Source organism: Micropterus salmoides, unplaced genomic scaffold (assembly GCF_014851395.1).
Source record: "Micropterus salmoides isolate LMB-PRFRI ecotype aquatic unplaced genomic scaffold, ASM1485139v1 Ms_hic_scaffold_23, whole genome shotgun sequence".
In the NCBI taxonomy this organism is placed as follows: Eukaryota; Metazoa; Chordata; class Actinopteri; order Centrarchiformes; family Centrarchidae; genus Micropterus; species Micropterus salmoides.
In genome coordinates, this window is record NW_024041484.1 from 15,114,513 (window position 1) to 15,139,468 (window position 24,956).

Here is a 24,956-nt window from a genome sequence, read left to right on the forward strand (position 1 = left end):
GAATAAGTAAAATTCCCTAGAAATGTTTAATACTAAATATCAGGCCTTTGTGTTGTGTTTGTATACCTTTGCTGTGGAAACAACCATACTTTTTTTGAAAGAAAGAAGATGTCAATGAAAACATTATCTATCTATTGCAAGTTTCTGCAGATAGCTTTTTTCAGATCTTTTTTTTTTACTCCTTTCTCTGTGAGATCTAAACCTTTACAAACACTTTGTATTTCTAAAACTTCAAACTTCAATTACTTTAAAATTGTACTCTTAAGTGTAATCACTCTGTAAATGTTCATTCAAATGATTTTTAAAAACTTGCACACATGTCAGACATACACAGACCCTGAGGAAACATGCTTTGAATCAAGCTCTTTAACAGTTAAAATATTGAGGTTATCTTTTATTTTGGGCATTATAACGAGTTTAATGCAGGTTGCAGTTGTTTACATTTTAGAATAAACAGTCAAAGGCGTACCTGATAATGGGCCAGCATGTTCAGTCTCTTCCAGTCACCTTCGATCTTAGTGGTGACGTCCTCATCCTGCAGGATCATGCGCTGTCCTCGACCCTGACGCCATTCTGCAATCGCAAAGAAAAAACTAAATGAAAAGATCAGGATATTGCCAACCATATTCACAAAAACAATACTTACTATACAAAATATGATTTTAAATTTTTACTCTTATTTGTTTCCTCTGCCAAAGAGAATCTGTTTTTTGCCCCTTTTCTGTCAAGATATCTCAAAATCTTGCCATGCTGTGTGGTACAAGACACTATTGACTTTGGTGGTAACTAGAAGTGAGAACAGGTTCTGATAACGCTAGTTTTAATTGCAGGAATGTTTATATGGTACTTAATTCTGTCATTCACCTAATGTATAGTGGCTGCATGTGTAGTACTCTGATTCTCCCCATGGATTTAAAAAAGTTAGTTTGTAATTCTAACTGTATTTGTAATTCTTAGATGAAAACATGAACTACATCAACAACAGAAAAAAGCACCAGAAAAAAAGCAGAAGAAAGCATCACTTTTCTAATCAGTCTGCCAGAGAAATTCTCCATCTTTAACTACTGAGGTTTTTCAGAACAATCATTTCACATTGTCATGAAAAGTCTGAATAGAATCAAAAAGAAGCAGAACAACACATAATTTTAAGAGTAGGAGAGAAAGGCAAAGAGATGTAGAACCAAAAGAGAAATGGCACACACAAGGACAGTAACAAGAGGCGAGTTGAATTAATCACCCACTCTACTCTTTTTTAGAAAGAACCTCTCCCTCTACCGCTTTCCATCTCTTTCCCTGGTTCGATCGATGGGTGTGATTACAGCTGCATGCCCGTGGCTTGTTCACTTCCTCTTCCATCTGCAGCACCAGGCCTTATGCTCTGCTCTCTGAAGGCGCTATTGGTCCTTGCTTTCCCCTTGTCAACACCCCATGCACTGCTCTAAGCCCCCTGCCTAGTTGCTCTTATTGTTATCTTATTGCTGGGAGCTTTGGCAGAAGCAGTCCAGACTCATATCCACAGAGAAACCAGAAAGCTGCGCACAGAAAGAGACAGCTTACCCAAAGGCTGCAGATCACCTAATTTCCATACTTTCAACAAGTAACTTCCAGTGCATTTACATGACCTTACAAGTGAATTACATCTACACTACATATACACCAGGCTTCCCACATCTGTGCAACCTCAGCACAAAACAAAACAAAAGCTTTGATAGAAACATCTCACAATACCCCAGCAAAATTATCATAAGTGAAAAAGGAAAGCCACCTCGAAAACAAACAAGCAGATGATTCCTCTATTCTTTTTGTCGACATCATGGGCTTTATGAATATGTTATTGTGTCTGTGCTCCTTGCTGTGCTTCCCACTTGCGTCGGCCACTGTCATCTCCCATTCTGATCACAAACAGGAAAACAAAGCAGCAATCACTGTGGTGCATGATGAGGCCTGTCTTTGGAGGATCGACCAGAATTGTGTTCGCATCTGAAGAATCCGCAGGAAATAAAGATTCTCCTGTTGTTTTTGTCTATACAGTACATCTTCCTATAAAGATGCAAATGAGCGCGTGTCTCCAGTCGAGAAGAAATGAGAAAAAAAGAAAGGCAGACAAGAATAAATAAAAGAATAAACTTGGTGTGAAACCAGAGCAAACTGAGATTACTCTGATTCCCAAAACCAGTGGTCGCTACTCAATAGGAAGAGCAATGTGTGTGTATACATAGACTTGCATTATAGACTCATACACAAGTATGGAGATAAGGGCTTTGGGGAGTGTAAGGAAGCTGATGGTGAACAAAAAGGCTGAAGGTGACTGTTGTACTCCACAGAGATGCATGACACACATTTGCTACTGGCATCACACACTACGGGCACAAAGATACACACACACACAGGGCCTAGCTTCTTTGTTCTCATGCCCCATCTTCTCTGAAACCCTGTGGGGAAACTGTGGATTGCGGCAGAGGGGAATTAAAAACAATATCTTGGAAAACAACGCTCCTGGACTATCTGTCTCAGGACAGGCCTGCCACAGTCCATTATCCTTATCAGCTGTTGCAATCAGTCTGTGTATATGTGTTTGTGTGTATGTGTCAGAGAGCCACTGATATTACCTGTATACATAGAGCTCTTCTCTTCAAGTTAAAGTGCGTCAAATAACAAAACAATCAAATGGAAAACGTGTTTCCACTCAGCATGACGTGCATGAAAACCATACAGGCGTGAAAAGATGACAAACATGTCTGTTTACGGACTCACGATTAGCAGAGAACTTTCTTCTAATTGGTGCACAGTGTGCAGCATGTGGAATAAATACTATAAATATAGCACTGAAAAACATTTTATTCCATAGGAATGTTCTCTTGTGAGCTTGCATTTACTTATTCTCTCTCTCTTACTCACAATCACACACGTACAGAACCACTGGCCAGCTAACTCTGACAATTTCCAATTCCCTTTCGTAATAAAGCAATAATAGAACAACACATCCTGCCCATAGGGGGCTATAAAACAATTTTATCCAGGAATGTCGTCAAAAGGCTAAACCAATCTTTTCACTTTGCTATCACACTGGCAGATTCCCTACGGTATCCACTCAGCCCATCTTAGATCCAGGGTTGGTTATAAATATGCTATTACAGACACACAACAGGGGCTTAGAAAATCCATCTGGTAATATTAAACCATAAAAAGCACAGTGCATGGTGCAGAGACAGCCTGTAGGTATCGGCAGACAAACAATCATGGATAATATTGTTAGGCTCACAAGTATTCATGTCTCTGTATATCTACTGTACACACACACACACACACACACACACACACACACACACACACACACACAGTATACTTCACCCCCTGATCACTAGATGTCTTCCAGAGAAGGTATATCATTGCATCCTCTCATATCAGAGGCCCCTTAAAGTAATTTGCAAATATATTAGACCCACGTTACATACAATTGAGATACCCAAGAAATACAATTATACAACTCAGGGAAAATAACTACATACAGTAGGTGCCCATAGGGGTCATAAATGGCAGGCAGGAAAGAAAGAAAGATTTTGTAGGAAGAGATCACTGAGCGTCTCGATTGATTAGCTGATCAATCATGTGACTCAGATGCTAGTTGACAAGAGAGTCGATCGATGGAAACTTTGGGGAGGGGAGAGACCAATCTCAGACATCTGACTGAGAGAGCCAGGAAGTCATGTCTCCCGAGGTTGAAAAGAAAGCTGCTTCTTTATATCTAAGAAGACTTTTTAAGAGGGGCTGGGAAGCCTTTGTAAAAAATCAATGGGTGTCTAAGTTCAGCCTGCTTGTCTCCAGGCACATAGATGGGAAACTACATGGATAGAAATGTTTCAACAAGTTGTAAGGTAACCACAGGGGTGTGCGTGAGCAAGATCAACTACAACCCTGAAATGCAGAATTATACATATACCATTATCAACCTGCAAATACATGAAGAAGGGCAAAACTCTTCAGCAGCCAGTCATGACAGCACTGGAAGGGGTATCACAGTAAGTGTTTTCATTAGACTAAACCTGCATGGTAAACAAAAGGTTCCAGTAAAAAAGTTGTACCCAGGTCCATGTCAGAGGCTTTTAGACGGTGGGAGTGTGGGACGTTCTTGTAGATGGCATCCAGGATCTTCTCCTTCACCTGGCTGATGGTATCACAGTTCAGCACCTTCACCTGGATCTCTGGGCTTTTCTCATTCTCTGGATGGATGCAGTTCACCACCTGTAGCGGAAATACACACAAGAATGCCACTGTGAGGGAGGGGGGCTGGCAGCAAGTTGCCAGTGAAACACTATTCCAAGCGTTGCCTTGCCAAGACAGATTTCATAACATTTTACATGAGGGAAATGTTTTCTGGGTATGTATAGGTAAGGATTCTTGTAATATTTGCACTTGCAGGATTCAACCTCAAAAGATAAACGCATGTGTCCAAGATGGTTTAGTGCAAAGGATAAATTGAGCTATGCCTAATCATTGTTTAATCTTGGCAAAGCAGAGGCTTGTGTGTTATAGGTTAACAATGTTGATTACACTGTAGATTGGTACTCAATGGAACTGCAATAATTTTGTGCTTGCCAAAGGGTCTGTGAGAGAATTGCAGCAAAAATAAAAAGATCATTCACCAGGGAAACCGTTCTTTCCCGGGAGCTTGAAGAGAGAGAACAATGTGCTACCTGAATTGATGAGCAGTAAACCAGCTAATTATGATATTATTAGGATATTCATCAGTTCTTTCAGTACTGCCTCCAGGTGGAAATACCCGAATTACAAGATGAACACCAATACATATAAGTGTACACAAAAGTGAGAGGGTAAATGTGTTATCTTCTATCTATAGACCATCCCAAATGTGTATGTTAACAGTAAACATATTTAAGTGTAGTTTCTGGAGGTCTGTACTGAGGAGACTGGATGTGGTGAGAAGAGTATTGATGATTCTGTAGTAAAAGTCCAATCTGAAGCAAATCTCCACAATGTTTTTTGTTTTTCCCCTATCACAGTTCACAGAATGACGAAGAAAGTACAAATAGATGTGACACTAGAAAAGAAAGACGGAAGGACTAAACAACGTCTGAGTTTCCCCTGCTGAAACAAACGTCACGGTGGAGGAGAGGACAACAACAGGCAGACATCGGGAATAAACAAGAGGTTCCAGAAGGAGAGAGCTTCAGCGTCTCTCTGCTTGTGCAAACACACACACATGCATAATCTCTTTCCTCTCTCCCGATCGCGAAGCCCCGCTCTTTTTCTTGACAGCTCCGGTCTCAACAGGAAGGGGGGTCGCCACTCATGTGCCCCCTTCATGTCAAGCGTTACGACGACAACTTTATGTCCCGGTGCTCATCTCATGACCGACAACCCATAACCACCCCTTTTCTCTCCTCTTGTCCCTGAAAGCATATTAAGTGTCTCCTTTAAGCCCTTGGACCTCGGGCAGGTGAACCCCTTACCAGAGTCTTGTAGTCAATCTGTTGTCTGATGAGCTTGTCCTCACTGAGCGAATAGCGTGCCTCTCCTGTGATGGAGTCAATGGGGCCTTTCTCCATCTGCTGCTTGATGGCACAGAACAGGGAGAAGAGAGGTTCGCCTGCACACTCCTGCAAAGAGATTTGGATAGAGAGGAGCAAAAAAAAAAGTTTGGAGTAAGGAAGAAAACTTTGAAGCAATTTCTGCACTCTATTCACTGTCAGCAAAGTTTAATAATATCTCAAAAATATCTCTCTAAAATGTTGTAGTTGCTTTTTGTAGTGTTTTCCAGAATGCTTTGACTCCAGAGTTGCTGAGCAAGACGTATAAACGTCATGTCCCAAACTCTATTGTTCCCCTAAATTAAAGAAAATTGCACCACCTATCAATAGATAAGCTTTGCTGAAATGTAGCAAGAGTTTGGAAAAGGTTTGATGGATAAACAGTGAAAAATGCCATAAAAATCTCTTGAAGCCTTCCCTCCTGAAAACACTGCCGTTTCAAACAGAAGAGAGACATTTATTATTGTTTTTATTCTCCTTCCAGCTGCAATAAAGGGATGAGCAGAGAGATGGAAGAGTAAAACAGGATAATGGCGAAATTTCTTTGACTCAAGGGTGGAGAAGAGTGGTGACTTTTGCTTTCAGTGAATACTTGTGCCCTGTGAGGTGAGTGCTCCTCTTCAAAAGCACATTGACATCAGTTTACATGATAGCTGAAAAAGGACAACTAATGAATCTTGGAGGCAGTTGAGCAAGAAGACTGGCCTTTAATTGTGACTAGCGCAGAAGAAGAGTCGAATAATATGGGAAGAAGTATTGAGCCAGCAATGAGATGAGTGAGTGATTTCATCAACTTGCTTGGGGTTACAACTAAACTATTTGTGGTAGATTTTTGAAGTTAAAAACAAATATTTACCTTTAGAAACTTGTAGAGCAGGAACGTAAACCAGTTGGTCAGCATTTTCTCTGCAACAGACTCAGTCCTGCCAGCAGATAGACACAATGCACATAATGAACACATGTCCCCGCGCTCATATTACCATCATAAATATTCAACGCCATCATCAAATATTCTGCTAAAAATGATGACCACTGCTAATGAATAGGCTTTCGTTAAACAAATATAATTGCGGACACATGAATTGAGAGAGCCTTTGCACAAGTTATATGATGGCCTTTCAGACAATCTTTCAGCTGGCCTTTATGCTCAGGCACGCCAAGGGCAGCTCGTCTACAGTGGCGGGGATTTTAATATGAGGCAAAGCAATTAAAAGCCTTTATTTGATCCCAGTGGATTGATGTCGTTAGGGGCTGGAGCGGCTCTGTAATAACACTGGCCTCATTATTAAGCGCTCCCTTGCCTATTCACTGGACTAACACTCGATCCGTGCACAATAGAAAGTGAATGAATACATCTCCCTCTCTCTCTCCGCCTGGCATCCATGCTCCGCTGGTGTGGCAAAATGCTGTGTGTCTGCGTTTGTGTGTGTGTGTGCATGTGTGTTGACCTGGGCCAACAGTGTGATTGATCCCGTGTGAATGGCTAATATGCATACATAATAACAACGGTGGTGGTGAGGGGAGAAAGAGGAGAGGCGAGGATCAGATATCCTTTGACAGCAACCTTCTTGACCAGCAGCAGGGGTGTGTGGGTAATCTGTCTAACACCTCAAAACACACAAACCCATACACCACCCCCCCATCCCCGCTTTCAATGAGCAACTACCATAGGCATCAATATTTCAGGATTAGTGTCCATTGTGTCCATGTGTGTGCGTAGGTTTTGTCCCGTGTTTCAGCTGCCACCTGCAGCCCTCCCGCCTTTCACTATTCATACAGCCCATATAAGGGGCTCCACACTGAGGTGTGAGGGGGGACATGATGTCCGCTGTGCCAGTGGGCTGGACTGGCACCCCCCCGCCAACACTGGCACAACACCTGGGGGGGATTAACTTCCTGCCTCTCACTGTGCCCACACTTTCATTTTGCCGCCCCTTCCGCCATCCGTGGATCCAAGGGTCAACAAGGTCACTTTTCATCTTTTCTTTCATGTGTCCTTGCTGTCCTCCTCCCTCCCATTGGCTGCCCCACTCTGGATCCTGTAATCATACACACTTCCAAATCCTCTCCATTTCCACAAATGTAGCCCATCTATCAAAGGGATGAAAGGAGCATGGAGAAAGGAGGAGGTGCACAGGCAAGGAAGGAGGGAGGGAGCCGTGAAGAAAGGAAAATAAAGAAAAGATCGAGAAGAAATGGCTTGGCTGAGTCTGGCCTTCCCTTTTCTTCTTTTTAAACTTCCTCTTTCTTACTCACTTCCAAGAGATATTGTGTTTTTGTGTGACTGTGTAAGTGGACAAGTGTACGGCTGTGTTAAGGCTAGCGTGCAAAAAGCACAAATTAATCCCACTGCGTATGTATTGAGAAATTACCATGTGTGCTGACTAGTGTTTATTGTGTGTGTGTGTGTCTGTGCATGCTTTTGGCAGGGGGTGCCAGGCCTGCAGTAATAAGACGTCTTGGCACGGCCCCACCAGTTTGCTTTTTCTCGATCACAGCACAGTCTATGGGGAACAAGGATAAAAATGGCACTATGACGGAGTTGCTTTTAGATCTAACGTTAGCATTTGGTATTATTTTTCAACTTTCAAACAATCTTCTCCAAACCTCTCCTCAGCTGCTACTCAAAAAACAACACAAACTATGTTTGGGTTAATGCAATGAAATGTGCCATGGCGTGTTGGCATGGTCAGGCTTGCCTACTTGGCAGCCAGTCAGAGGGGCAGTGAGCATTGAGAATGATCTAGAGCAGAGGGCACCTGGCAATGCTTCGTTTCCTCTGATTACCAAGGTAGGCTTGATGGGAATCCGTGCTTCATCACACCTTTAACATTTTGCTTGGCCATAGCTGCCAGTAACATGTATTTGTGTATGTGTATGAAATGGATCTTTGATGGTAGATGTAAACAATAAAAGGTAGCAACAACAACAACAACAACAACAACAATTTCTCACATTTAAAAAGCTGGAACCAGAGTGTGTCATTAAAATGATCAAAATTCTTTCTGGGGATTGAATATTTAATTGACTGATTATTTTGATGCTACATAATGCATTAGGTAAGCAAAGAGGCCCTTTCATGGTGTCTTTACGACCCATCATGAATATCGCATTACACATGAACATCACAAAGAGAAAGGTTAATTTCAAGACTTTATTTTCTTAAAAGGAGCAACAGCTCTTTTAACCAAACATGTAACTGCATCTGAGAGACTCCTCTGGTTTCAGTCATATGTTAAAACAGCACAGCATGAAGTCAGAAATCATTTCCATTTCCCACTCCCGGTGAGGAAGATTGGTTATCATGTGTCAAAACAATTTCACAGTAATGGCTAGCTGCTAACACTGACTCATCATTGCACACATGCATACACAGATATTTATTCTATTACTTACACACAAACTAACGATTATCAATAGTTCAGTTTGAGCCAAAGCAAGGATGTGATCAACACAAGAACAAAACGGGCTTTCATCTTTTGACTAACATCAAAACTGCTATTTTAACGCATCAACTGCAGCCAAACTAAACTCAAGGCTATGGAAAAGCTGTTTAACTCTGCATGATGGGAAGAGGGATGATGATGATGGTGGTGGTGGTGGTGGGGGGGTGGGGTGGGGTGGGGGGCAGGAAGAAAGAGAGGAGTAAAGGAGGAGAATGCAGCAAGGAATGCGACAGATGGTTGTGGAAGGCTCTCGTTAGTTAGCTTGCCTGGTGGTTGTGCTTCAACACAGGTTGAGATGGGACAGATGGAAGGATGTGTGTTTGTGTGTGGAGCGAGAGGAAAAAGACACACATGTACACACACAGATTTCCTGGAAGAGGAGGCAGTGGGTAGCCGTGCTCAGATGCCGTGCCAGAGACACCCTGATCACGCACTTTAAGCATTGATTTAGCAATCAAGAAAACAGGGGAGGGGGAAGAGGAGGGGAGGAAGAGCTTGGAATATAGATTGAGAGAGCGAGTATAACACAGGAAGAGAGAGATAAAGATAGTGACGGTGTGACACAAGCAGCACAAGCATCAGAACTGAAGACAAATAGAGGAGAGAGCAGTGGAGAGTGAGCAGGCAGAGGCAGGTAGTGAGGGAGAATAACACAGAATGAGCACACATGGTGACAGAAAGAAAGAGGGAACAGACAGAACAAATTAAAGCGAGAGAAGAGAGGGATGGGTGCTATCTTTCCTAGACAATATTAAGCTTCATCTTCACAGCCTTATGCCTGTGTATCTTGGCTATTTTCAGCTGGTATCCAAGGACACGCCAGTCAGCCCACACTATGGGGTGGCATAGCTTGCTCACACAGCCTCATCACATCTGAAATGCATGCTGGGATGTTGAAGGACTAATAAGCACATCTGAGGAGGAAGAATGAGTTGAGGACAGTCTGATCAGTGCCCATTACAGTGTTTGACAAATGGGCAATCAAACTGGATGTGCATTTGTTGTAAAAACATGTGCTCTCTGTCCAGTGCTGACTGAATGCTGCTACATTTCCCCCCCAGGTTTTCCTTCCCCCTCTACCTTGATGATAAAGAAGGGAGAGAGGAAGAGAGGGAATATGCAAAGAAAGTGTGCTAGAACAGTGTGTTATATTTGGACTGCACTTGAAAAACAGTTGTTGGTTAGTCTTTTCAGCAACATACAGTAAATCAACAATATAGGTATGGCACAAACAAGGTGCAGGTGACATGTAAACTAAGTGACCAAAGAGCTGATGTCACTACTTGCCTCCATGGCCCAGTAGTCAGCTTTCCTCACTTAGTGACACAGCTTTAAGTTCTTCATTGTCCTTGACTACTGCCCCCTATCTCTGCTGTATACACCATCTCTTATGTTGTATCTACTGCCAGGATCAGCGGTTACTCCATTGTTTAGTGGCTGCACCATGCTTGGTGAGCTCTGGCGGTAATTTATCATGCCTCCTGCCCAGACAGCATTAATCTCTCTCTGCATCACCAAGTCTAAACAGACTTTCATGAGGTGAATATGCCCACCATCCTGTGGATGGTATGATGAACAGCATTAATTTAATTCATCTCCACATTGAATATGCTTGTTGTATTTGTGTGTGTCTTTACTGGCAGAGATGAGTTTTTAGCCGGAAGGAGAATCAGAATTTTAATTGAAATTAGATGGACAAATTAATTGCCTGTCAAATCATCTGGGGGTGTTAAGACTTCACTGATGACCCTCAAGCAAAACAACATACAATACCATGTGCATATATGTATAGAAATGCATGCACACATCACAAACATACATACAGACACACACACACACACACACACACACACACCAGCTGTGAAAGGAAGCCAGTTTACTCAAGCAACCATATTCATCACATTTACCAAACACCACGGGCAGGAAGCATAATCACATACAGTGCTGTGTTAAAGTGTTTGCCATTAAGGCTTTGACTACACATCCAAAGGAGGATTGTGACAGTGCTAGAGTGCAAGCTTTCATAGTCTCACTTTCTCCCCTTTTTCATAAATGACAATTTTTTTCCTCTTGAGCTATTTGAAATTGGATTCACTGCTAATTAATCATAATTATGTTGCTAATGATGTGCATGGCAATGCACTCTGGTGTCTCTGAGAGCCAGCAATTCAAGGTCACAGGAATTAATCCAAACATGTCACAGATTGGAAACACAGAGTAGCATATCCTGTCCTTGATAGTAAAGGGTTAACACTAAAGAGTACAAACTTTTATCTCTATCCCTAACCTAGCACAATACAACCCTAAGTGTAGAGAAGATGAAAGTGTGTTGCAGTTGTTTAGTGTTTAAATATTTAGCACAAGTCCTTTTACTGTTTTAAAAAAAGAATAGAAATTGGGTTGGATGGTTCCTTCTTAGTTTAGAATATGCAGCGAAGCAACTACATCAAAAACGGTCATTACCAGCCTTGTAACTTGGGACCCTTGTTAGACAGTGGTAGGAGTAAAAAATTAAACTCTATACTTATTTTTTGTGCCTGCCACTCACCTGCGAAGCAGTAGTTTTGGGTGGTTCTTGCTCTCAAGGTTACGGTCTATGAGGTCAGAAAGCAGGTGCTTTAGGACATCAGTGGCGTACTCCAACTTGCTCTGCAGCACTGTCATGATTAGTGAGGCCACGTTGCCACGGTCCCTCATGGAGAAACCACGCTGGGCCTCCAGAGTGCGAATAAAACACAGCAGGTAGACTTTGTTGTTAATGAGCTGGCCAAAGAGTTTCAGCCCCTTCTCTACTTGCTCCTGGCGGTAGCCTGGCACCTGTGAGGAAACATGAGAAATGTTCACTTGACTGAGTCACATTAAAAATAACAAGAAAGGAAAAAGGTACAGATTCTTTGTGGCAAGGCGATGACATATAGGCCTAATTAGTCATCAGTTTATTTGAATGTAATATTAGTTCTCTGCCTCCCTAATCAAATACTTATAATCTTTTTATAGGTGATACATTTCCTTCAGTTTAATTTTGTCAACACATTTTTATATTACATATAATAATTATCATATCATATTATCATTGTATAATATATATACATACACACACACACACACACACACACGTACACACTATACAATATTAATACAAGCTTAAACACGTGAAAATATGTATAGTAAATAAATTATGTATCATTTCTCTACTTAAGTTCTCAGTTAATACATCCATCTTCATAAATAAGGATGGAAAGTGGAGAGAAATAGAATGAGAGGAAGAAAAAAGGATCTAGGGAGATGAGGAGTTAAACATCTTCCAGCGTTTATTATATTTAGTCTGAAGGTTGAGAATAAAGGCAGGAAAACTGTAAGCCTCTTGAGGTAATGTTTATTACTTTGATGGCACTGTGTTCCACACTAATGCAAGTAGAAAGGGAGTGCAGTGATGTGAATTCCCCTCGTCTGAGCCCAGATTGTCCCGGCACCATTTGCTCACTTTCCACACATACTTCGTTTCTCATTTTTTCCCCATGAATAGCACCTTTTGAGATTATGTTTTTTTTTTTTTATCTGTCAAGAGCACTCGTGGTAAGAGAGCATCTCTTTGTACCCAATCCAGCTGTCAACCAGCATATGTTCTGTCTTTTTACCTTTCCTGGAGGAACCTCTTGTAATCTGCTGGGAGCTATTGTTAAGTTGCAAGTCTGATTTCATACCGCCTGACAAGATGTTTACATTCTGTGCACGTGTGTTTTGAGTGTTAGCATTTGCCTCTTTTGTGTATGTATACCGTATGTATGATCTGGGAAAAAACGTAAGAGTATGTGTTCACATGCACGCTTTCTGCTTTTGTTTGTATCCACACAAATAAACAGTGAATGTTTATGGGTTACAGACCCAACAAATATATTGCACAGCACCATTACATAAACATTTTAACACGTCTCTTAGGATTGTGGAGAGACGGTGCATATAAACCGCAAAATGTCCTGACGCTACCACAGTCTTCATGGGAACACTGGAATATTTGAGTGTGACACATTGACAGGTGGAGCAGTAAAACCACGACTGCTGAAACTGAATTGTTTCTGTAAAGATCAAGAGGAAGTGTGAAATATAACGGCAGGGAAAAAAAATCATAGAAAAGCAGAAACCAAAATGGGATTTAGGTATAAAGTGAAATTGCAGGGAAAATACAGGGAAAGGAAGTGATTTTGATTGGTAAGAGTAAACCTTAACAGTTACAAGGAACAAATAAAATGTCAAGAAGCAGGCTTCTGACACATGCCAGACTATATTTTAATATCTTCCTACATGTAATTCTCATTTAAACTGAGTGCCTGATATATTTTTAAACATGTCAGTACTGGGCAAACTTCCCATCATTTCAGTAAAACCTAGACAGACCCTTCATCACCTGTGGAACTGTTTACAGCCCACAGTCACAAACTTGACTTTAAATTCTCAGACACATCAATAACAATTAAGCAGTCATCAACCGCGTAAGACAAGCCTGCTGCTTTTTTCATTAGACTCCTATTCCACATTATACTCCTCATACAGTTCGACATTTATACCAATTAAAACATAATTAATATTGCTTATTACTGGGAAATTCTCATCAGGGATAGAGTGGCCAACCCTGAGGGCAGTGAAATGGGGGTCCATCATTCTCTTAATGGAACAAGACGACCTGCTCAATTATGGCTGTCTATCAATGTCACCACTGGGGATAAATGACTTGATTTTTTTCTTTTGCTTTTCTCCCTCTGATTGACTTTTAATTTGTTTTTAAGGTGGAGAGAGAAAACGGCGCAGCGTCTCATATCGTTTGAGTTATTAATGAGAGCACGCTCCTGATTTGAGGACGGCCTTGTTTGTTTTTGAAAAGGAGTTGCTGTCGGCCGTCAAAAGGCTTTTGTTTACCAGACAGCAACACAGACAACATCGGCGTCAATTTCACCTACTGTGACCCGCCACATTGTTAATTTGCTTGCTCGTTTTGCTCTCTTTTCAAATAGAGCTAATTGCATTGCGATTGTTATTAGATAGAGAGCGAAGAACAGGTACACAAACTTGTGTTATTTGCATTATTCAACTGGTAGTAAATTGACTGGGAAAATGGTATCAACTTTCTACACCTATAGCTGTCCTCCTTCAAGAACTACTGATCAACACAACTGATAGAATGTATATTCAATGGAAAAGCTGTAAATATTCTTCCTCAAGCTGGTTAGTGTAGAACCTGATTTCTACCCCCTATGTAAGGTATTTTTTTCCTGTTTCCATAATCTAAATATTACCTAGTCAATTTAACAAGCACTGTTTCAGCCAATTCTTCATAAACAGACACTAACTAAAGGGGGTACACTCCATATATAATACAACTTGAATATCAGTGAAACACTGTACAATACCTCCAGATCCCTCAGTACAGGATGTTCCTCGATGCCTGGAAAGAGGACCCTCATAGTGTAGGTCCTGTAGTCCAAGAAGGGGATTCCTGCTCCATCCAGATCACTGGTCAGCTCATGAATGTCTGTCTGGAGTTCTGCAAAAGCTGATTGATAAACCAGATACACAAACCAGTTTTTATAGCAAAACAATTAGCTTATGATGGGATTTTTCTGGTACCTATGATAGCTAAAGTGGCCGCACTGGGCGCTGGCAATACTGAATACCATTTAAACAGTTTAGGACATATTCTATTTTTACCTCACTTCAGCACACCACGATACCATCTGCCACTTTCTTTTAAATGCCACTTTCATTTCTGTCATACCTTTTTACAACATTAAGTATTCTTAACAGACCTGTAAATAGATGAGACTTTTCACAAAATAAAAATAGTCAGATTTAAAAATTTTTTCTGAACATGTGTACTTGTTTAACTGATAAATAAATAATTCAAAAACTTTAGAACATTGCCATGGTATCAAAATATGTTGCATCTACTGAGGAAAAAACACTCAAAAACCATGTAAGCTACTACACATCAGCATCAACCTCTTACCCTCTTTGCACTCCAGAGCCACACGTGACTCGAGGTTGTCCATCTGCATCTGCAGCCTCTTCAAGGTCAGGTCACTCTCACGAGACTTGCGCTTATAGGCGATGAGCACCACCACGATGAAGAGTATGAGCAGGGCACCGGCTGCAGCAATGCCAATGATCGCCGTGCTGCTGAGGGGGCTGTCGGACGTGATGTGAACCACGCCCGGGGAAAACTCGATACCACCCACACGTGCCTTGTGACAATGAAAGATAAAGACGCAGATTATACAGCACAAAAATACACAATTTACATCTCTGAACGGTTTTCATATGGGAGGCCATATGTTAATATCCTGTGTGGATACTTAAAACATGAGACAAGTGGCTTAATACACCAGAGCTATAATCAGAAAAGAGCTTCACTTAAATATCACTTTAGCAATCACACTTGAAAAAGGTTCAATAATTTGACCCTTAGAAAAGGAGAAGGAAGCGGCGTTATTCAAGGCAAAACACATCACAAATATTTATGAACCATATAATAATGTTACCTCTGTAAATCACTTTTAGGCCTACAAATCATTTCTTTGTCTTCAAAATCAAGATCAAAGCTCAGATCCACATATTGATTTGCAATTTAAATGTGTCCAAACTTCAGTTCATTTGTGCATCTACTATACTAATGTTTCCATCTCTCTCTATGATGCTGGGTTGAGGTGATAACATCAGGAGGAACTTTGTTCAAAATGGTCCCTCTTTAAACTACAAATGGGATCTTTATTGAGTTTGCCAAGGCCCTAATCCCTCTTATTGAAGCCGTATTTGTTTTTTTTGTCTGCTTGTGGGCAATAACAGGAACCACACAGCTGATTGAATTAGAGCTGTAGTCTGTCTCAAAGTGAACAAGAAGATGGATAGAAGGCAACACAAGGAATGTCTCTCTGTCTGTCTGTCTGTCACACTGTCAATCGATTTGTAGGTCTGTCTGCCTGCGTTCTTCACCACAGCCTGCCTATCTGTCATGTGTCTGTGTATCTCTCTCTCTCATCATTGGTATGTGCTGTGTCACTCACCAGGACCTTGTGTCGGCCTGTCAGGTTGGGTGACTCACAGAGCAGCTGGGTTTCTGACACTGTTAACATGCAGGGCTTCTCGCCAATCAGAACTGTGTAGTTCAGCTTTCCATTACCACTATTGGTTGGTGGGAGGAAGTTCCGCCCCTGCAAGAGAGAATTCATGCATAATTACAGTTTGTAGTGTTACAGGGAGGGGTAAAGCAACGCATTTCTACCTATACTGATTGTACTGCAAATTGACATAAAAATACGTAACTGTAATCTAAAAAGAACATTGACAGTGGGGTTGCTGTATCTTCATACAGTCATTAATATATGTTGAACATAGAGCTGGGTGATATGGTTGAAATCAATATCACATTATTAAAAAGAATATTTTTTTAGTATTGATTTTACATCAAATCGAAACTGTATTGATGTGTGATGCACATGACTATGTTTCACAACTTCACACATAATCTGCTTTATTTGCTAGTTGTTTAATGACAATTTGATCAGAATCATTCATTCAGACAACAGAATGTTGGAAAAATGCTAAATGCAAACAATGATCATGGAGTATATAGTATGATTCCACTGTAAGTCAATAACTTACAAACAGTAAATACTGATTGTAAGTAAGTGTGGCTAACATTTATCCTCCTACCTTCAGTATAATGGGTGATCCAGGTTTAAGCTCCAGCACCCCAGACACACTGAGTGGTTCAAACTCAGGATTGGGGTAGTAGATAAAGTTGGTGTTGTTGAGTGCCATCAGTGCCTGCACATCGTCCAGTTTAAAGCCAAACTCATCAGGTCTTTCCGGCACCTCTTGCTGCCTGGCCAGACTGATGGACAGCTCCGGGGCCTGGCACAGCATGGATGTAGGGCTGAGCACCTGGCACAACTGGCAGAAGACAGAGAGAGATGGGAAGTTAAATTTTTAAACAAACATATCTTATGCAAATAAAATGGAGTACTTAGTGGAAGCAGAGAAATGACAAAAATATATTAACACACAGAAAAGTATGCTTCATTTTGTCACTACACACATTTTGGGAGGTGCTGCTTTCCATCTATGAGTGACAATGCATCAGGCCACATTATTCATATAGTTCACTATTACTGACAAACTGGCACTTGAACATACACCAGTTTAACTATATGCCAAGACATCCCCCCAACAGTTAGTGTCAATCTTTTATGTCACGGGTTTTCATTTCACTAAGCCCACTGGAGACTCAATTCAAACTGGAAGCTCCGCCATTTCAAAAAATGCAAAGAAGAACCTGTTGGAATATTTTCCTCAAAGAAAGCCACAAAATGAGGTGTAGTTAGAAAGCGTGTGCAGTCTCACCACAATCAGGCTTTCATGTGTGAAGATTCCACAGTGATAACTAGTGTCTTACGGTCTTACCCTTCCTTCACTACCCTCCAGAAAGACACCCCCACCCTCTCATCACTTCTTTATACCCTGTCCCGTTATTCTTCTCTGTGATCTCTTCTTCTCTCTTTGACACATTCTTATTCTGTCACTCAACTTTTTCTATACTACTTTACTGCTCAATTACAGTGTGTCTTGCATCTTTTTTTCAGTGTCTTGTCTCACTCCTGTTTTGTGGTTCTTCGTCTTTGCTCTGGTCTTTCATTTGACATGTTATGCGATTTAAATTCTTCCTCTTTATTCCTTCTTTATTCACATCTTTAAGCCAGTTTTATGAACAAGAACAGATTGTCCGATCTGTCATTGTCATGCCATACGCCCTTCAATATCCCTCTAACATCTCCATTCCTCTCAGTCTGTCAGGGCATTGACAAATCAGCCACCACCACAGGTCTCATTCACAGACATTTCCATCTCATTCACAGACATTTCACACAGACATTTTACATTTTCACGGTAACCTCTACCATGCGGCCACTCTAATTGGCTCCTTGAACATCAAACTTGACAAATCCTGCAAGGTCTTTAGGACATCACTGATGTATCCTACACTGCTGCAGGAAGTAACTACCAATCTGTGCACAATGTTACTTGAAAAGGCTTTGTTTATTTTCTCTATCATTCAGTACTAAACTGAGCTGTATATGATGTATATGTTGGTTCAAAGTACAAGCTTCCTGTATAGTAGCTTGAGACACAATGCCCTGTACAGGCATATGTGAGCACAGATGTTAAACGTGGTGCAAGGTCATGCTCAAATGGACCATGAAGATAACATTACTGCCTTTTGTTACTCCCTCTTCTTTCAATCAGATCACAGAGACCCTTGTATGGCTTTATCTATCCTCCCCTGGGTAAAAGGGTGAATAGAGGGTAGATGAATTTGATGAGGGCCAATCTGGTTTTTAGTTCAGTGTCAAAACTTCCCTATTGTTACAAAGGTGTGGAGGGGAATTACATCATTCTCTATTCATTCAATTGCAACCTGTTGATTTTCAATATGCCCTCTCAGTGTTCTGAAATTTTTCCTTGACCCATTTACCTAAAAGTGGCACTGAGGCACTTTGTCATGCTCTGGAAATAAGAAAATTATTCTAACATTCACTATGGCTGACTTCCTTTGGGATGTCTAGCAGACAAGGGAAGTTAAGGGCTTTGAAAGACTGGTGGTGGTTAATATATTTAATTGACACATATATATATAATAACTGAATTAAATTAACACACACACACACACACATATATGTGTGTCAGTTAATTTACTTTATTTACAAACCAAACCAAAAGAAAACTCCTTAAGCTATTTGACCTTGGATTTATTTTTACCAAGGTGAACCACAAGGCGAACCACAAGTCAGCTTCTTCAATCACTCACATTGGTTGTCTTCACAATCACTTACATTGAGTGTCTCATGGCTGTTATATTTGGCTCTGATGAGTGGGGTCTGAATGATGTCCAGGTTAGTTCCTGTCACTGTCACTGGGGTATGTCCACTGTGAGAGAGAGAGAAGATTGACAACAAGAGTAAAAGGATAGTTCAGATTGTTTTGACAGATGGTGGTATAAATTACTCACTGGGAGTGATATTGATGCTTGAACATGGCATTGCTCAGGGGCAGATTTTATATTATTATAGATGGTTAAACCTCTTCTTTTTTGTTTGGATTTTTTATTAACCAACCTCATTTGCTGCTTTCATTTTTGTCTTTGTTTTAGACAAGCATCTACTTTGCTGGGAGATCTCCATCTACAGGATCCATAGCATCCACCAGTATCCATTACCGGTGAGTAACATGTAAGCTTTTGTCAAATGAATTGACTGACTGAAATGTGCCCTTGTACCATACCTGTAGATGCTCCACTCTGGCTCTATCTTGGTGATGGTGGGATCTTCCACATACTCAAACCGCAGGTCTTTCTGGAGATGAGCCTTGTCTATGCTCACAGATACAGACACATTTCCATACCCATGCAGGGAAGCATGGGTTCGGCAAGTGAGCCACTGGCCACCCCTCCTAAAGTGATGATAGGGTGATGAAAAAGCAAGTTACTTTAGTTGAATTGAATGAGTATGAATTGACAATCCTGTTATCCAATATACATTTTTATCAAACAATATATTACATAGTGTTGACACTCAGGACTCATAATATCAATTTAATATTTAGGATGGTTGACTGGTTACTTAAGTTGACATGGATAGATTGTTTATTGACTGAACTTAGAATTGTGTATTGATCAGTGTTGTGAATTACAATAATAATAATGTATTATCGCAATCATTTATAAAATAAGGAAAATGCCATTTCCAATTCATAAAAAGCAAATAAACAACCATAGCTAAATAACAGGTTGGTGCTTTGCAATTAAACAAATTATACACCATTCCTTGATCACCAATTTCCTCCCAGGATATTTAATTATTGTATAGGAAAAAAATTATCTAGCAGACATGAGAACTGTCTGAGGGGTTTACTCCCTGTGGTTTGACTAACACTGGTTTTGACTGAACGTTGGTTCAATGTTTAAGTGTGTCTGGCAGGATCATCTCTGGCTTGTTCCCCACCAACCTCAGATAAGTGCATGGCTGGTCCTTAAACATGATTGACACATTGCTGCCAGCATCAAGGTGGCTGCCGGTGATGTTGACAATGGTTCCCCCAGAAACGGGCCCTCGGCCGGGCTTGAGGTTGATAATCCTTGGAATCTAAAGAAAGGGCAGAGGTTGCAAAGTCAATCAGACGGTGAAATCAACGTGAATTACAGTAGAAAAACAATAGTAAAAGTGAAAACTCAAAAAATTTACACCATAAACTGCCTTTAATGCAAAGGGTGAGAGGGTAATCAGTAAAGGTAAACCAGAATCACACAGTATCCTAGAAATCCTCAGGTAATTAATGAAGCGACACTATAATGGTCTACTCATGTCAGTATATCAAGTGCTGTATGTTTAATTGAACAATATACAATGCATAGTCTTTATTCTTAGTCCAGTCATAACTCCTTGTTAAAAATAATCCCCTTTTGTATCTTTGTAATAGACTAAGCATTTCTAAAATTAGAGGTTGAGACACTCGAGTGAACGTCTATATGATCAGACTACCAGTTTGTTTTAATAAGCTGTGGACCCCAGGAAAAATCTACTGATTGAGCATTCTCAGCTAAAAAGCCATTTGAGTGTTAATATATACCTGCACTCAGTAACCCCACTTACATACACTATACTGTGGTGAAAAGCTTTCACATTAAAGTGACACAGCAGCAGCTGATGTAGTCCACTGGAAGGTGGGCATAAAGCAAATCCTCCTCCAGTTCATTTGGCCTTCTTATAATCTCATCTTCAGCCTGCTGTGTGGTATGACAACTAGACGTAACATCACATAATCCTTTACAGGGACCCCATTGAGAAATAAAACTTGGCCAGCGCTCGTAATGGATGTCAGTTAAAATGATATCACTAAATAAAATAGAACATAAAACATGTACATAATGGAAACAACTGCAAATACATTGATACATTGTGTGGAGACTGAGTGTTGAAGGAACAGAGCAAGTATTGTGTGTGTTTTTATGAGTCCATGTCAACAACCTATTTTAAAATCAGCGTTTCTTTCTCATTCTGTGCTCATTAGTGACTGCCTGTTATGTCTCACTGCTGATAAAGTACACGCATGAGAGAAATGCTAAGGGGGAGAGACTCTTGATGAAAATCACACCATGTCGGAGCATAGCCAAATATACAAGGAAACCAACATGTATATACAGTATTAACACAGTGGGTGAGAACATAGACCAACAACCAGAAAGGTGCTAACATGCAGAGGGTGACATATGCAGCATGGGTGCCTTCTTGCTCACAGAGGCAACATACTGTAATGAATCCATCATCTACAGTCTTTTTAAACATCAAATAGTCACAGGGAACCCTAAACCACAGTGATACAGACATCAACTTGACCAAAGAAAACACTTTCAGTACAAAAAGTCAAATCATCACTTTTTATGTTAACTTTTTTACATGTTAATACAAAAAGATCATTAGATCAGAATACTGAATAGACTCACCACAAAATAGTAGTACTTGGAGGACTTTGCCATGAATTCTGGTCTGCACTCTCCAACCCCAACACAGACCTGCACATTCCCAGTATACTGGCTCTTCTCTGCTTTACCCATCTCACACACAATCCTGGAAACACACATTGGCATAATTGTGCAATATAAGAAAAAAAAGCTAATGGAAATGCATATACAGACACACCAACATATGACACATACAAAAATGCCTATATGAAAAACCTTTAGAAAACCCTTGCCTTGCCTGCAAATGCAGAGCAGATTATGTAATAAGAATGGACCTAAACCTATGTTAAAACTTCAATAAAATAATGTATTATTTGGCAGCGACTTCACCTCCTGCGCACTGCCAACTTGTGGGAGAAAAGGAAAAAAGGCTCAATCCTTTTACATATGACCTCAAATGCAGCTACCTCTTCTGCTGGGTCAGCATTTGCTTAAAGTGCTGGCACACAACTTACTTTCTTAGCAGAAGCAGCACTGGGTCTGTTGATAAGCCAACTTTAAACTAGTTTAAAATAATTTGATAGACGGGACCTGTAAGGATCCAAAGCTATGGATTAAACTTAAATGTCAACTAAATGTAACCTCCTGAACTTTCTAAAATGATTATGGGACTGCATGTGCTTGTGTGTGTGTATGTGTGCACAACTACACGAACGAACACCTGAGTTGTTCTCTGCTGCCCACAGCAGTACACATAGAAGTCTCTTGTACTCTATGTGCACTGCTGTGATTTGCAGTTAAATCAAACTCCAATTTCTTCTGGTCTAGGGATTAGGCCAATTTAGCATTAGTTTACTGTTTTTTTCCATAGTCTCTCTCTCTCTCTGTTACTCACTCACATTCTCTTTTACTGTCTAAAAAAAATGCGCACACGCACACAAACACCCTGAGGTGAGTACTCTGACTCATGATCAGTTGGTCATGCTGACTTGTTATGGCTCTGCTGTGTGGGTGCCACAGGTAGCATATTGTTGTATCTGCATGACTCAAGTGTCTGGTTCCCTGTAGGGCATGAAGCGTTCAGCTGTGGTCAAAGTGCTTTCAATGGGATTGTGGCAAGCGAACGGAGAGCAGAAACATTATGCTGAATTTGTGATTTAGCTTTGCTGCTGTTCCAAAATTGAGTTTGACTTCTCCCTATGGTTCCAGTGAAGCTGGAAAAGACTATATTCATGCATAGTATGTACATTTTGGTAGACCAAGTCATTAATGTAAAATGTGACTTACTGTTCAGCAGGGATGTAACCCTCACTTATAGGGGTGCAGTCCACTTCAGCCACCTTCACGTTATCCTGAATCTCTCTGAACTCCAGTCCCAGGTTCTCACCACGGATAGTCACGAGCGTGCCGCCCTCCCTGGGACCCCGGAGGGGGGTGATCTGTTGAATTTAAATGTAGACTGTTGATTTTGGAGTTGTGATTTTGTTTGTTTTCCTATTCAACAATAATAAATAATAATTAGTTCAATGCAAAAAGCGTTTTGCTCACAATATGAGCTGTGACAGGGCAGAAGGGTTAGATTAAGATTAGTTAAGATGGGAGGGCAAATTTTTTTTTTAAAACCCGTCAGTAAAATTTTAGATAAAATAATAGTAAAACTAATACAAGTAAAGGTGTGGTGCAAATTACACTCCATTTCTTTCTACTCTGTCTCTTGTGTCTCTGTTTTTATTTTGTAAAATGTGTATGTATGTAATGTGAGAGAATCAAGCATATTTTAGCCAAAATTATAACTTCCCAAAATGCTGTAATAAAGAGTGTTAGTGGTCAGCTAGTCCGAATACAATGTTCCTACTTCTTAGAGGTTTTGTTCTGTGAATCCACTGTATGTGGACCATCTGCAAAAGCAATATAGACAGCTCACTTACAAAAGGTGACAATACGTAAAGAATGATAGCTATATATTTATTTTAAAATTCTTTGGGTATAAGTGTTTTCTGTTCATGTATTAAGTAACCCAGAAAATTACTTTGCTGCGGGGTGGGAGGACGGGAGAGACGGCTGCAAAAGAGAGACAATAAATGACAAAATAACAACTCCAGTGACAGCCAAGGGGTCAAGATGCAGGGGTCAAGGGATTGTCATTTCTCAATCCTGTATTTACTGAAACCCACAGCAATATATTATATAAGATTGACTTAAAACTTGGCATTAGGTGACATCTTTGCAGTAATCGCAGTGTACTTTGATTTATCAGTAACATCTCTCATTGTTGATGAGGCGGCTCCAACATCCATCAGTACTTTACTCACACAATTACTTTTTGGCCAGCGAGCATGTGTGTGTGCCTACACATCATCAGGCCAGTCCACATGGATGGATGTTCGAGACGGACACAGAATAGTCTGTTCCTATCCGTCTCTGACAAGCAGAAGTCCTCTATGCTGCAGACTGGGGCCCAGCTTTAATGGTGCTGTGTCAACAGCACCATTTAATGCCCCCTGAAAAATAGTGATCTCAAGGATTTTCATTGACGCTTTGACTCTCATTGCTTCTCTGATCAGTTTATGGTTGGCAACGTGACCCCCTGCAGTGTTCACAGGTAGATTGCAGCGTAAGCGTGTGTCTGTGGGTTTATCTTGAGCTTAGAGCTCTTGCTTGTTGTAGTACGATAATCCTTGTGTTCCTACCACATGTACATCAAACAACTTTTATTTGATTTTTTTTTTTTTCAAAGATGTGAACTAAAATAAATTGAACTAGCTGGGCTTAAAAGGAACTAACCAATCCAATGACAGACGCGAGCTCAAGCCAGGTTATGTACAACACAAGTCCTGCCGCTGCCATGTGGGAGATATTATTGTATGGTTCAATGTCTCAGATTAATAAGGCTCCCTGCTGATATCTTAATGAAAAAAGAGCCTTCTGGGAATGGGGCTACAATACATGCAATTAAAAAGATTACACACAATGCATCGTGGGTTCTTCATTTATTAGCAAATATGGAGGATGGAGTGGGAGAAAGACTTAAAGAGAAACAGTGAAGGAAGAAGCAAAAAAATGAAAGAGAGAGGGAGAGACGCAACGAGGCGTTGATTAGATTTGTGACTTTGACAAGATAATTGACGGTTTGGTAGAAGCAAACGCTTAATCACTTCTCTCTCTCTCTCTCCCTTTCTCTTTCCATCCTTCTGTGTGAGTCTCTCCCTCTCATATTGTTGATGGGAGGTGTCATTATAATGAAGCGTATTAGAATGCATTAGGGCCCCGATCGTCTTGGAAAAGTCCTTACTCCTCACCCACTGACAGTTTTTATGGGGGACGTGAGAAGGCTGCAATATGTCCCTGCTGCAGCCTCAGGGATGTAAGGAGAAATACAGGGCCCATCTCCAGTAATAAATCCACTGCTTGAGGTGAAGACAAACACTAGAGTGGAGGAATGATGGAGTGCATCTT

The 24,956-nt window shown here is 40.7% G+C and overlaps 1 protein-coding gene across 3 annotated transcripts in view; it reads right to left on the minus strand.

Annotated features, from left to right (window-relative positions):
* The window catches only part of plxna4 (plexin A4), a 237,391-nt gene that overhangs the window by 21,618 nt on the left and 190,817 nt on the right, over positions 1-24,956 (minus strand). For all 3 annotated transcript variants that reach the window (XM_038738721.1, XM_038738720.1, XM_038738722.1), the window contains exons 13-26: positions 22,788-22,939; positions 21,543-21,666; positions 20,048-20,184; positions 19,325-19,492; positions 18,877-18,970; positions 16,700-16,939; positions 16,051-16,197; positions 14,997-15,231; positions 14,401-14,543; positions 11,544-11,812; positions 6,406-6,472; positions 5,472-5,618; positions 4,083-4,242; positions 470-573 (exon numbers count right to left, since the gene is read on the minus strand). In XM_038738721.1, the coding sequence (XP_038594649.1) occupies positions 470-573; positions 4,083-4,242; positions 5,472-5,618; positions 6,406-6,472; positions 11,544-11,812; positions 14,401-14,543; positions 14,997-15,231; positions 16,051-16,197; positions 16,700-16,939; positions 18,877-18,970; positions 19,325-19,492; positions 20,048-20,184; positions 21,543-21,666; positions 22,788-22,939 (2,187 nt within the window). The remainder of the gene's footprint in view (positions 1-469; positions 574-4,082; positions 4,243-5,471; positions 5,619-6,405; positions 6,473-11,543; positions 11,813-14,400; positions 14,544-14,996; positions 15,232-16,050; positions 16,198-16,699; positions 16,940-18,876; positions 18,971-19,324; positions 19,493-20,047; positions 20,185-21,542; positions 21,667-22,787; positions 22,940-24,956) is intronic.